The 12594-nt window shown below is 36.7% G+C and overlaps 1 protein-coding gene across 3 annotated transcripts in view; it reads left to right on the top strand.

Annotated features, from left to right (window-relative positions):
- The window catches only part of ptbp3 (polypyrimidine tract binding protein 3), a 50152-nt gene that overhangs the window by 18376 nt on the left and 19182 nt on the right, over positions 1-12594 (top strand). For 2 of the 3 annotated variants that reach the window (XM_062971847.1, XM_062971848.1), the window contains 3 exons: positions 8207-8282; positions 10390-10559; positions 11684-11830. In XM_062971847.1, the coding sequence (XP_062827917.1) occupies positions 8207-8282; positions 10390-10559; positions 11684-11830 (393 nt within the window). Of the gene's footprint in view, positions 1-8206; positions 8283-9535; positions 9609-10389; positions 10560-11683; positions 11831-12594 lie in introns of all 3 variants that reach the window. The other variant, XM_062971849.1, reaches the window with a different exon arrangement.

The following is a 12594-nucleotide window of genomic DNA, read 5'->3' as shown; positions in this document are numbered from 1 at the left end:
CGGCTTGCTGGCTAATGTCAGAACAAAGGATTGGCCAGAGATATCAATGCCTTGGATCTTTCATTACAGGCTGCTACTTCCCGACAGTGGTCAGGTGGTTCAATACCAGCTAAGCAGTATAATTTCTCCAGTGGCATAGGGTATAGACATCCTGTGATGATGCGGCATGTCTCATTAAGAGCCACATCCACTGTTTTAACATGGTGAGATGTATTTCACAGTGAGCATGCTTATTCAGCAGCAAATTAGCAAAGCACAAGGGCAGATGTCTTCACTGTGTCCAGTTATGATTTCCAGGTTGTGCCAGTCAGCTTTTGTATGATAGTGTTTCTAGTACCCATCTTTTGCTTGATAGTCAAGAAGTGCTTCTTATAAGTCAGAGCATGGTCCAGACTGAATCCCAGGAATTTGGTGTGCTGCAAGGCTCCAGTGGGATTCCTTCCTACCCTGTTTCCCCGAAAATAAGGCATCCCCAGAAAATAAGACCTAGCAGAGGTTTTGCTGAATTGCTAAATATAAGGCCTCCCCCAAAAGTAAGACCTAGCAAAGTTTTTGTTTGGAAGCATGCCCGGCGCCCGCCAAACAAAACACCAGAACTTGCAGGATCGGTAAATGCACATACCAGTTGTACATGGAAATAATGGTAATAATATATTGTTATATTATTTATATTTATACAGTAGTAACAAGAAATTATTGACAGGAGTCATAGTTTGTCTGGTTTGGTTATGTTGGTTTGTGATGACAACTACTGTACAGTATATAATAAATGTTCATTTTTTTGTTCAACAATAAATGTGAATTCTTCTTCATGGAAAAAATAAGACATCCCCTAAAAATAAGACCTAGCACATCTTTGGGAGGAAAAAATAATATAAGACACTGTCTTATTTTTGGGGAAACACGGTAGGTATCCTCAGAGCTTAAGATGCTTGTTTGTTCTTAAAATGAAAAGCACTGTTTGTGTTTTAGATGGATTAGCTATCAGCTGGTTTTCCCTGTAATAGGCAGTAAGAGCATCTAAAGCTTCAGAGAGCTTCTGTTCAATCATTTTAAAGCTCCCTGCTTGAGCAGTGATGGCACGATCCATCAGCATAGATGAAAACCTCTGTCCCTTCTGGCAGTAGCTGTTTATTTGTGTAAATGTTAAATATTGATGGAGCAAGTACGCTCCCCTGAGGCAGGCCATTCTTCTGTTTTTGCCATCTACTTCTCTGACCCTGGAACGCAACAAAAAGCTTCTGTTTTGTAGCAAATTTCCTATGAAGTGGGTGAGGTGGGCAATCCTTTGTGATATAATCTTTTCTCAGGAGAAGGCAATGATTTACAGTATCCTATTCTGCTGACAGATCTATGAAGACAGCTCCTGTAATCTGCTTCCTTTTAAAACTATCTTCTATGTGCTGGGTCAGGTTCAAAACTTCTGGTGTGCAGTTTTTGCCTGTTTTCCTGTTGTTCCCCCACCCATACCACCGTTGTCGAAACAACTATAATGTATTATATGGGAAGGGTGGGCGGAATAACCAGCAAAAATGGGGAATATGGTTTTTCTCCTTCAACTCCCTCCCCCCATAAAATAGAATTTCCTTCTCTGTCTAGATGCCCTTTTGGAGTCTGCCCGGATACAGTGATGATGATGATGATGACGATGATGATGATGATGATGAAACTTTATTTCTATTCCACCCTCTCTCCCCAAAGGGACTCAATGTGGATTTTAACAAACAACAGCTTACGTTCAATGCCTTCATAAAACAGATAGATAGTACTAAAATGTTCTGGCTTAATCTCACAGATTATTATGGGTGCTGATTATAAGGAGTATCATTTTGTCCATGTAATTAAAAGCATGCCAAATATATAAAGAAAAACAAGACTTGTGAAACAGTATCAATATTCTGGTTGCAAATTGAAATAGTGGAATTATGAGATTTGTGTTATTGCTTAGGAAGTACACAAAGGATTATCAGTGGGAAACTGAATTGAAATTGGCATTTCTTCTTGTTTACTTTACCCTGCTGATCTGAACAAAAATTGTGTTGATAGGCTCAATCATGGACCTTTTTATTGACTTCTCTGAAGAGCCATCTTGTCTTCTACAATATCTGAATAGATTGTTGTAGCCCTGTCTGAGAGCATCAGACCTGTCTGGGCAGATTAAACAAAGGGGCCCTGTTTTAGAGGCAATTAAACAGAGTGCTTCCTACACCTGTCTGGGGACAGTTTTTCACCAGCGGGACCCACCATTTTGAAAATGTAAACAACCCCCCCCCCCCCCCCAGAAAAACCAACTGAAAATTGCCAGTCTTGTAAAACTTTGAAAAAAAAGGGGGGTGGGGGCAAAGTACAAAAGAACCTACAACCTATACCTTTGTATAAATTAACATCATGTAGGCTTTGTGACCAAAATTATGGATTTTGCTTTGGGATAATAGTTAGGGGCATATGACAAAAATGCATAGAAAGAACATACTTGTGAAGAGTAATGAAAAAGGGAGGATCTATTTTTTGATGAGTTACAGTAGTGGGAGGAGGAAAAGTTGCATTGTTGATCTTAAAATGACAGTCTATACAAATACATGGGGGGGTGGGGGGTGGAGAAGAGCAAGGAAACAACCTTCTTGCATTAAGGACTTAGCATAAAGACAGTGGCAAGAGGCGAAAAGTGCTCCCAGCCCAGAGAAGGAAAGGCAGCTCTACCTCACCTTCTTTTCTTGACTGAGTGAAATTCATCAGCAACATAGGGAAGCCATTTCGGGTGCTTGAAGTAGGGCAGGGTTGCAATAGGCCCCTATTGAAAATGGTCAGTGCAGTCTTTTTGCAAGGTAAACTCTTCAGGTAACCAAAATTGTTTCCCTACTCTGCTGATTAACTGCCAGTGTCAAAAAAGAAGATGAGGAAGGAGAGGGTCTGCCTTACTTTCTCTGGTTTGGGCAGAAAAGGGGTAACGGGGTAGAGGCGCTTCTTGCCTTTGCCTCTTGCCACTGCCTTCATTTTGGGTTCCCTACTCCAAAACTGACCTATTTCTAAGCTGACACAGGGTGTACCTGTTAAGGTACACTTTTGTATTGTGTTGCCGCGAATTAGGCTGGCAATGATACCTGGAGTCTATATTCTATATTTACCCCATAATGCAGGTTTTAACTATTATTTTGCTTCTGTGACCCAGAGGAAGAAAGTCAGCATGGTGAGATGAGCTGGTTTAACTGGAATTTGGTCACTATACAATAAGACATCTTGAGATAGGGAGAATGAATAACTGTATCTCAGCAGACATTCTGCCTTGATAAAGTGCATGCTGACTGTTAGATGGCATTTGAACTGTTTACCTCATGTATTCAGAGATTTGAGGCAGAGAGATGGCTTCTATAAGTCCCTGATTTCTAACTTTATTTTCTATTCAAATGGCATGGAACATGCAGGCATTGTACGTAGACATCATTCCAACTACATTTCAGACAGATTGGATAAAGATGGAAGGAAAAAAAGGAAAATGCACAAAGTTATACTTGCTTTTCTCATTCTTCTTTCATTTTACCTTTAAAAAAAGCGGTGAGCATATTTACAACTTGTAATTCATCTCAAAAACACACCTCTATGAAATGCAATTTATATCCCCCCAAATTAGCAGGTTATGATAACAAATTTCAGTATCTTGTTACAAAGGAAAATGTATTTTTTTAGGATTGAATTCGCAACTCCATCAACACACTCCACATTTTAAAGTAACTTTGATTATTTATTTTCACCTTGTAGCCTGTGTTGCTTTCTTGGGTTCCAGGTCAGGAGAAAGATGGGATATAAATTATAGTCTAAATATTTTTAAATCGCCTGCCTTTTCAACAAGAACCTGTATCAAGGCATCTTATAAGTAAATAGAACAAATGCAGTTAAAACATGAACAAAAGCATAAAAATGCAAAACACAGCTTAAAAATGATAATAAAAGAACATCCATGTAATTAAAAGCCTCTTAGACAACAAGCAGCCTAAGGCACACCTGAATAGAAGAAGTGCCTGCCTTTGGGCAGAAAGATCAGAGGAAGGGAGATAATCTAATCTCCCTTACTTACTCCAGAACTAGGCAACATACATCAGGTAAATCCATTTTCCTTCACTGCTGTATCTGCCACAGCAGGTACAGGGCAATGAAAAAAACCTCCCCTGAAGATCTCAAAAGTCATCAGGCTTTAATGGAAAAGTACCCTGTTTCCCCGAAAATAAGACAGTGTCTTATATTAATTTTTGCTCCCAAAGATGCGCTAGGTCTTATTTTCAGGGGATGTCTTATTTTTCCATGAAGAAGAATTCACATTTATTGTTGAACAAAAGAAATGAACATTTATTATATACTGTACAGTAGTTGTAATCACAAACCAGCATAACCAGCCAAACTGAATCCTATCAAGAATTTCTTGTTATTGCCATTATTTCCATGTACAGCAATCTATGGTACGTACATTTACCGATCCTGCATGCTCTGGTATTCTGTTCAGCAGGCATGCTTCCAAACAAAAACTTTGCTAGGTCTTACTTTCAGGGGATGTCTTATTTTTGGGAAACGGTATAGGTTTTAGAGAGCCCATTGCAAGGCCATAAACTAATTTTTTGAATTGTGCATGAAAAGGGGTTGTTATAACAAGGGAGGCATATTATTTCTGTAATACGGCAACAGCCGCAGCTTGGCCTCACTTACTTTCTGTCATCTGAAATGCACTCCAGTGTAAAGCACATATCACCATGACTTAGTGATTAGGTCTTTACAAGAATAGATCTAGCTTGTGTGCTACCTTCAGCTATGTAAATAGATTTCCCGTTTTTGAAATCTGGGCATCCAGAATGAACCCTAAAGTATGCAAATTTGTCTTCAGAGTGACCCCTTCATTGTATCCCTATACCTTTATTTTTATTTATATTGACTCTATATTCCTCACCTTTCCCCTAGGATGGACCTTAAGTTATGTTGCAACTATTATAACCACCCATAGCTGTTTTGACTGACCATATCTATTTTGAATTTCAATGTTGTAAATATTCAGCTTTATTTGTTAATTAGAATTGCATTGAAAATATACATTGTAATATTAACCAAGTCGTCATTGTTACAATCTTGCTTTGTAAATGAACTAAATTTAAAATATAGTCCATTAATTTTCTCTTGAGGTCTAACACATGCTTGCCAAATGTTTTAATGTACAAATATACTGTGGCAAACATATGATCAAGAATGATGACTCTAGGCTTCTCCTGTTATTTCACTGTCATTTCATTGCCCTTGAAGCTGAACTTGAAGGATCTGCCTGTTCCTTTTATCTTAAGCCAGGCTAGAGTCTGGTTTGTCAAGTTCAGCAGCACCCTTCAAGAACTTGCATGATGTGACCTGATTCACTAGAATATTTTCTTAAACTTAACATATTTGCTATCACTTACTACATTTCATATTGGCTACTGAACCAGGATTTTGTGTAACACAAATGTGGCAACACACTGTAGAGTGATCTCTCCATACCCACTGGGGTTTGAATCCAGCACTCCCCACAGATACCAAAATCTGTGGATGCTCAAGTCCCATTATATACAAATATGTAGTAAAATGACATATCTTATATAAAATGGTAAACAATTCAAAATTGGTACCAGAGAGCGTCTGACGATCTGTGAAATGGTGAGAAAACTACATCAGGATTTTGGTGTATGGTAAAATTAAGGTTTGCCTTTGGGATTAAAAAAAAACAAGTAGTGATTGATTGAATTGTGAATGCAGAACCCATGGATCTGGATAGCCAACTGTAACGTGAATAGTATAAAACAGCTGGGAAATGTTAAGGCATTTGTGGGAGGGTTTGAAGTTGCATATATTTAAAGAGAAGAGCTTACTTTTTATCCAAAGCAAACAAAAATGAAAATAATACTACTATTCTCCCAGACTATCTTACCTTATGGAATGTGAATATAATATTGAGAGTGTGGAAACAAAGAGATATGTTGAGTTTCAGCTATGTGTCTTCTGGTCTCTGCTGTTTCAGACAGCTGTGATCTTAGAAATATTGAACATGGCAAGTGTTGTTATTGCGAATAGCTACAACAGCAAAAGAGTTGCAGAGCAAATAAAGCCTGTATTCAGTGGTCCTTATTATGTTGAAGTTGAATGCAGAAGTACTATGGACACTTAAATATTACAATTTATCATGATACTTTTGTTTTTAGCCACATTGAAAGGAGAGCAATGTGTGTGGGAGATGGATTTAAAATAACCTATCTTCTTCCTACATTGCTGTGTGCCTTCAAGTTATTTCCTGCTTACAGCAACTCTTGTCACAGGGTTGCCTTGGCAAGAGTTGTTCAGGGTGGCTTTGGACTTTGTTTTTCTCTGAGACTGAGAGAGAGTGACTTGTCCAGGTAACCCTGGGGGTTTCCATGGTTTGCCAGGATTTGAACCTTGGTCTCTAGAGTCACAGCCCATTGCTCAAAGCCCTACACCATTCTGATTCTCCAACTACTTTTTCCAGAATGAAGCTTTAGAGATAGCGGCTGATTGAAATCTTGTAGAAATTCCAATTTCCGTGTAACTGATGGACTACAAAAAATCATCAGCTTGTCGTTCCCTCTTTTTTCTGTGTGGAGAAAGGGCTTAAGGGTTTTACTAACGTTTGTTGCTTTTGTCATATTTTATGGCCACGTATCACATTTTAATTCATATATAATTCAAATTCTCCATTGAAACAAAGCCCTGGCATCTTTTAATTTTAACATTTTTTTACATGTTTCTACAGGGTGGGCCAAAAGTCACAAAAGGGATTCAGTATTTAATAATTTTATTTTATTTTTGTTTTTAATTTACAATGCCATAGCATCATATACAGTATATAAAGGAAATAAATGGATGTTATGTATGAAAAATCAAATCTTGTAATTTTTTTGTAAATGAAGAAAAATAATTATTAAAACAGCAGACCCCGTTGAAACTTCTGGCCCATCCTTTATTTGAGATGCTCTCGGAAGGAGCTGAGCATTTAGAACAATGTAGTTCTTTAGCTGTGCAATAACAATTTGAAGGGATAACTCTGTATTGACTCACATCTTATGTATATCATAATATTATTATTCTTTACCACATAAAATAGATAGCGATGTTACTATTGAGTAGCTGTGACTATTTTTTCTCAAAAGCCTTGCTTCCATATTGATAGCTGCCACTGGCATAATTATATCACCTAGCAGACTAGAGAGCTTTCTTCAATGCAGGGGGAAAGCAGCTAGTGAAGTGGATATGAGTGGTTAATACTATTCTTCAATAAATTTAGATAAAACATTGTATACATGTCAAATCCCTTGACTTTTTTTTGTCTTTTCTCTTGTTTAAAAGTGCTAGTATATGTCGTTAATTTCAAAGAAAGTTAATTTAAAACACAATGTGCTCTTATCAGAGTGGCCCCATAAAGTTGTATTTGTGGTTTTGCAGCCTGCACCGTGTCAGTACTTTTATTAAATAAGTGCATATGCTATGATTCTCAGAAAGACTATACATGAAGATATAAAGGGATGTTCTTAACCAACATGGCGACTTACATATCTGCCATTGGTGATTAAAAAGAAAAGTAACTTCAGCTTATGTGGGAATCTCTAATAATGGCAGTTTATAACCACTCATCTTATGTAGAGACACTTTTATTGAAAATTTAATTCTGAAACATTACATTTCAAGTGCTGTTACAATTAATTTGTTATTTATATACCCGATATACTCATGTGTAAGTCAACCTCATGTATAAATCAACTGCCTTTTTTGAGACCAGAATTGTGAATTTTGATGTGACCTGTAGATAAGAGTACTGTAAAGGAGGTGGGTGCTTCTTTTAGGCTTTTCTGGGATGGACTAAGCTCTTGCCTTTCACTACACAACTCAGAGAAAGGAGTGGTTCTGTTTTTCTTTTTGGGACAAGAGTTAAAGTATGAATAAGTTGACTCAGGTTTTTGGATTGGTATTTTAATTAAAATTTCTATACATGAGTATGTATGTGGAGTAATCTTTTCACAATGATTTCCATAATTTGATAAAATGGGATTTTCAAGTGAATTAAAATGTTTTTATTGTGCTTCATGTAAAACGTGGGACATTGACAAAAAAGATACTGAAAAAAATCATTCCTAAGTGTCAGAAGGAGGCACAAATGTATTTACATTTCATTATTTCATTTTTCCCACAGCGTGGATCTGATGAGCTTTTTCCTTCTGGTATCGCTTACGGGCCTCTTACCATGAGCAATTCTACTCCTGCTACAGGTAGTATTAAGAACACATTTTAGCACACTGCAGTTAGCCACCTGCCTGATCTTCTATGATAAAAATGCTTTGTGGACTAGTTATTTCTGATGATTTATTTGTAAGGCAGTTACGAAGTATGTTGATGTAAATAGAGACTTCTATAACTATCGCCCCAATTTGATCAGCCTGAAAGGTTTTAATGACTATTAGAGTTCCAGAAGCAGTGGAGGAGTGACCATATGAATCAGTTAAGATAGGAATTGTGGGAAATAAATGAGTTTCCCCCTAGTAATGCATCAGGATTCAGTTATCTTTGTCTAGTATATAGCCTACTGTAATCTTTGTAGATGTGGTAATGCTCAGTCATGTAGTTATGATTAGATTGGTTCACATTCTTCTCCCTTCTTTCTCATGTGAGCATTCCCCTCCCTGCCACTCCTGACATCATTTTCTGAGATAATTATGGTAGGTGCTGTATCAACACCAGGTTTTTCACCGAGCATAATTGGTGACAAACCATTTGCAAGCAGCTTCATGCTGTGAAAGAAAAGAAAGTGAGAAGGAACTTATGGAGAGATCTGATATGACAATGATAATAAATAGGTAATATTACATATGCACAGAGCTTCCATTTAGTAATCTTCAAGAGCCATGATTTAACGGATTTTTAGATTCCACAAATTATATCAGCCATTTAGATTTTTAAAAAGCTCTCGAAAGATTTTGAACTACTTGGGAAGTCACCATAGAAATATCAGATAGACTTCAATCTTGATAAGACAAAAACAGTCCTATTGGGAGCCATGCCCAATTATCAATCATACTAAATTTTGTGTCTGCTGTTAGTGTGCCATCATTACCTTTATTTTATATCCTTCCTTCCCCTTAGAATGTACTATTCAGAAAAGGAAAAAGTCCTTCAGTCAGCATTTCAGTGTAATATATAATCATTTGAAAATGAATTCAGAAATCCTGAGGCAAAAGATATGGTTGATTATATCTTTAGAGTTCAGTCTTTCTAATTAAAAAAAATCTCAGCAAATAACATTAAAATAAGTAAACCCCATTTCTGGAGATTAGACACATTTATATAATATCATATTGAATAAGTGAGAATCTACAACCATTTTCAGTCAATGGAAAAGTTGGCAAAAAGGAGAATGGCATGTGTCATCTTTCCCTTTTTTGGGTATACCTTTGTAGTCTCCCTTTGCAGAAGTGATTTCCACAGAGACTTGCTGGGTCCTAATCAGCCTGGTATCTTTCCCCAGGCAGCTTTGCTGTTGATTTCCTGTGCCAGGTGAGCTGGCAACTCCACTGGGGACTTCCAGACTTGGGTTAGGGGTGAGCAGTTGGCAGGGCATCCACTTCCAGGCGAATGTAGTCATCTTCTTCATCCCAAAGCAACTTATGGCTCCAATGCATGTGCTAGCTAAGGCATCTGGAGTGTGCATTGGTTGAACCTTTCTTCTGTTTTTGTCATAGCTAAAGATTTATTTTACATGAACGACAGTATTCAATCTAATGTTCCAAATACCTCCCTTGAATGTCTGCACCATCATGCTTTTTAGTGCATAGACTAGCAAAAACCTTTATCATTAAAACATGCTATAGTATTACTGAATTGCCTTCATTCATCCTTTCTCATTCTTAATCTTCCCTGGATTGCCAATATCTGCTTGCTCTGCCTTGCTTGATAATTTTGTCTAATGTTAATGACCTTTTTGTTACTTTTATAGCTCAGTCTCCAAGAAATCAGTTGCTAGCTCTTATGCCTGCAGACTTCTCTGTGGAAAAAAATGCAAGTAGTAGCTAGCTGGTCCAGCTGTCATACTGGTTGTTATTAGCTCAGTTACTATGAGTGATGTGTAAGCCAAATGAAAACTCCCAGAAGCTTTGAATTAGAATCAACCATATAGGTTAATTAGTTTAGATTGTGTTACTAAATTCCATGGTCTTTTCATAACACTAGAGCTGAAGCTAATTCAACAAACACCATAATAGGTAAATGAAAAGCTTGGCATTGCTTCCTGCATGCAGTTGAGATTTTGCAATCTATTCAGCAAATGCAGTTTTTGTGCGGAAGTTTACATGTTATGCTAAACTATTTTTTTAAACATTTTAGCTAATGGGAATGACAACAAGAAATTCAAAGGAGACCGATCGCCTTGCTCACCTTCACGAGTCCTTCATCTTCGTAAGATTCCAAATGATGTCACTGAAGCAGAAGTAATTTCTCTAGGTCTACCTTTTGGCAGAGTAACCAATCTCTTGATGTTGAAGGGGAAAAGCCAGGTATAAACGTATTCTCCAAGTTGTAAGAAATTGTAATTTATGTAATGCATGATAATTATCTGTTGCTTGGTGTAAATGTTAGATGGGTTATTCTCTCTGTCTCCAGTGGCTCCCATGGATTTGGCATACAAGTCAAATATCTTCTTTTGAAACCAGGAAGTTACTCAGTTCATTTCTGAGTCAAAGCTGAATTCAACTCTCTATCCTCACACAACCCTCAAATGAGAAGGCATCATAGGAAACTTTTGACAGGCTTAATATCAAAGTGAAAGCTTTTGATCTCTTCTTCAGTTGCACAAAAGTGAGAAGAGGATGGAGGGCATAAGCCAAAGGTTCATTCTCAAAGACAAAAATAATGGTTTCCTATTATAATTTAAATACAGTAGAGTAGCAAGGAAAATAAGTTTTCTAAAATCACTCATACTTTAGCTACATCATCAGAAATGTGCCAGTAGATCCTAACGTACTTTCTTCCCACTCCTGCAGTACTTTACTATTTATAGTCTAAATTCTGGACATATAAAATTGTTTCATGCTTTTTAACAATCCCTTTCATTAGTCTCTTAGTTTCTTTTGTATGTTTAATATTGTTTTGAGATTTAGGGGGACGGGACAGTTAAAGGGAAATCTGCAAACTGTTCTGGATCACGTATGTATAGTTATCTCATTCTCAAAGGCAATGCTTCCCAAGTTATATGATGATGTGGAACTGGAAATTATTTCTTTTTTCTAATATTCCAAGCATTGGCGCCATATTTGATTCCACTGGCTAGAACTGATTCTTTCTTTCTGGGAAATTTGCCAGGGATTGGCAGCCAGTGGCTTGGGCCACCATGCTGTAAGATAATGCCATCAGCATCTGAAAGGAATATGTGTATCTGACATAGCAGAATCGTGTTGTTATGGGGGATTCCATGAACAGTATTCCAAACCACTCATGCTTACATAATACAAATGTGTAATATTTTGTAAGCTTTAAATAACATGAAATTTGAAATTTACAAAATTGTATTTATGCAAGGGAATGAACTGATAAGAATGTAACAATTACACCATTTTAAGGTGTTCTTTTCAGTAAAAGTGGTTTTATGTACAAAACATTATTCTATTTGTGTTAATTGCAGGCTTTCCTAGAAATGGCTTCAGAAGAAGCTGCTGTTACTATGGTGAACTACTACACTCCTATTACTCCACACCTCCGCAGTCAGCCTGTTTATATTCAGTATTCTAATCACAGAGAACTTAAGACTGACAATCTACCCAATCAAGCTGTAAGTATGTTTCTTTTGAGGAAAAAAGTGATATTTTTGAAACAATTAATGAATAAAAAGCCTTTTTGGCAACGTAAACATCCAATTTTCAAGTAGTTGTACAGCACAGCATGGGGAGAGCATCCCGTTGGAAAGGCTGTTCTAAAGTACAGATGCTTTACTGAATCAGATCAGTGTCAAACATACTTTGTAAGAATCCTTGAAACAAATTATTAACATCTCTTTTTAGAAAAAGGAAAAACTGATAATTGAATAGATCAGATATTATATATTTTGTAATTTAAAAATTAAAAATGTAGTTATGGAACTGAATGTCCAGTTTCTGCTTAGTAATAAAAATAACTTTGTGCTGCCTACAAGCATATTCTCCTATCAAATAATACGCTAAACACTAAAACCATTAGCTAATAAATGGTTTAATTTCAATCTCCTCTCTCAGGACCCTTATCATTTTAAAACTATGACTATCTTGCTGAGTTTTTTAAAAGGCAAATTAATACATGTACAACACTGGGGGAATGTTTGCAAAATTTACTTTTTTATATTTTTTCCTTTGAGCTGGAGTCACAACCCCAATTTATAGAGGCAAAGTGACCCACAAACTCAATACATTAAAATAGGCTTTTAAATAGGGTAAATGAAAACACATCGAAAATAGATTTTTCATTAAATACAATTCAAAATACTGTTAACTTACAACATATTTAATGCGATGATTGAAATTGTAACTCGTTAACAAGTTGAAAAAGGTGCAGTTAATGCCA

The sequence above is a fragment of the Anolis carolinensis genome, chromosome 2, assembly GCF_035594765.1.
Source record: "Anolis carolinensis isolate JA03-04 chromosome 2, rAnoCar3.1.pri, whole genome shotgun sequence".
NCBI classification, from domain to species: domain Eukaryota; kingdom Metazoa; phylum Chordata; class Lepidosauria; order Squamata; family Dactyloidae; genus Anolis; species Anolis carolinensis.
The sequence above is the reverse complement of the archived record's forward strand: the minus strand, read 5'-3'. Positions and strand labels throughout refer to the sequence as shown.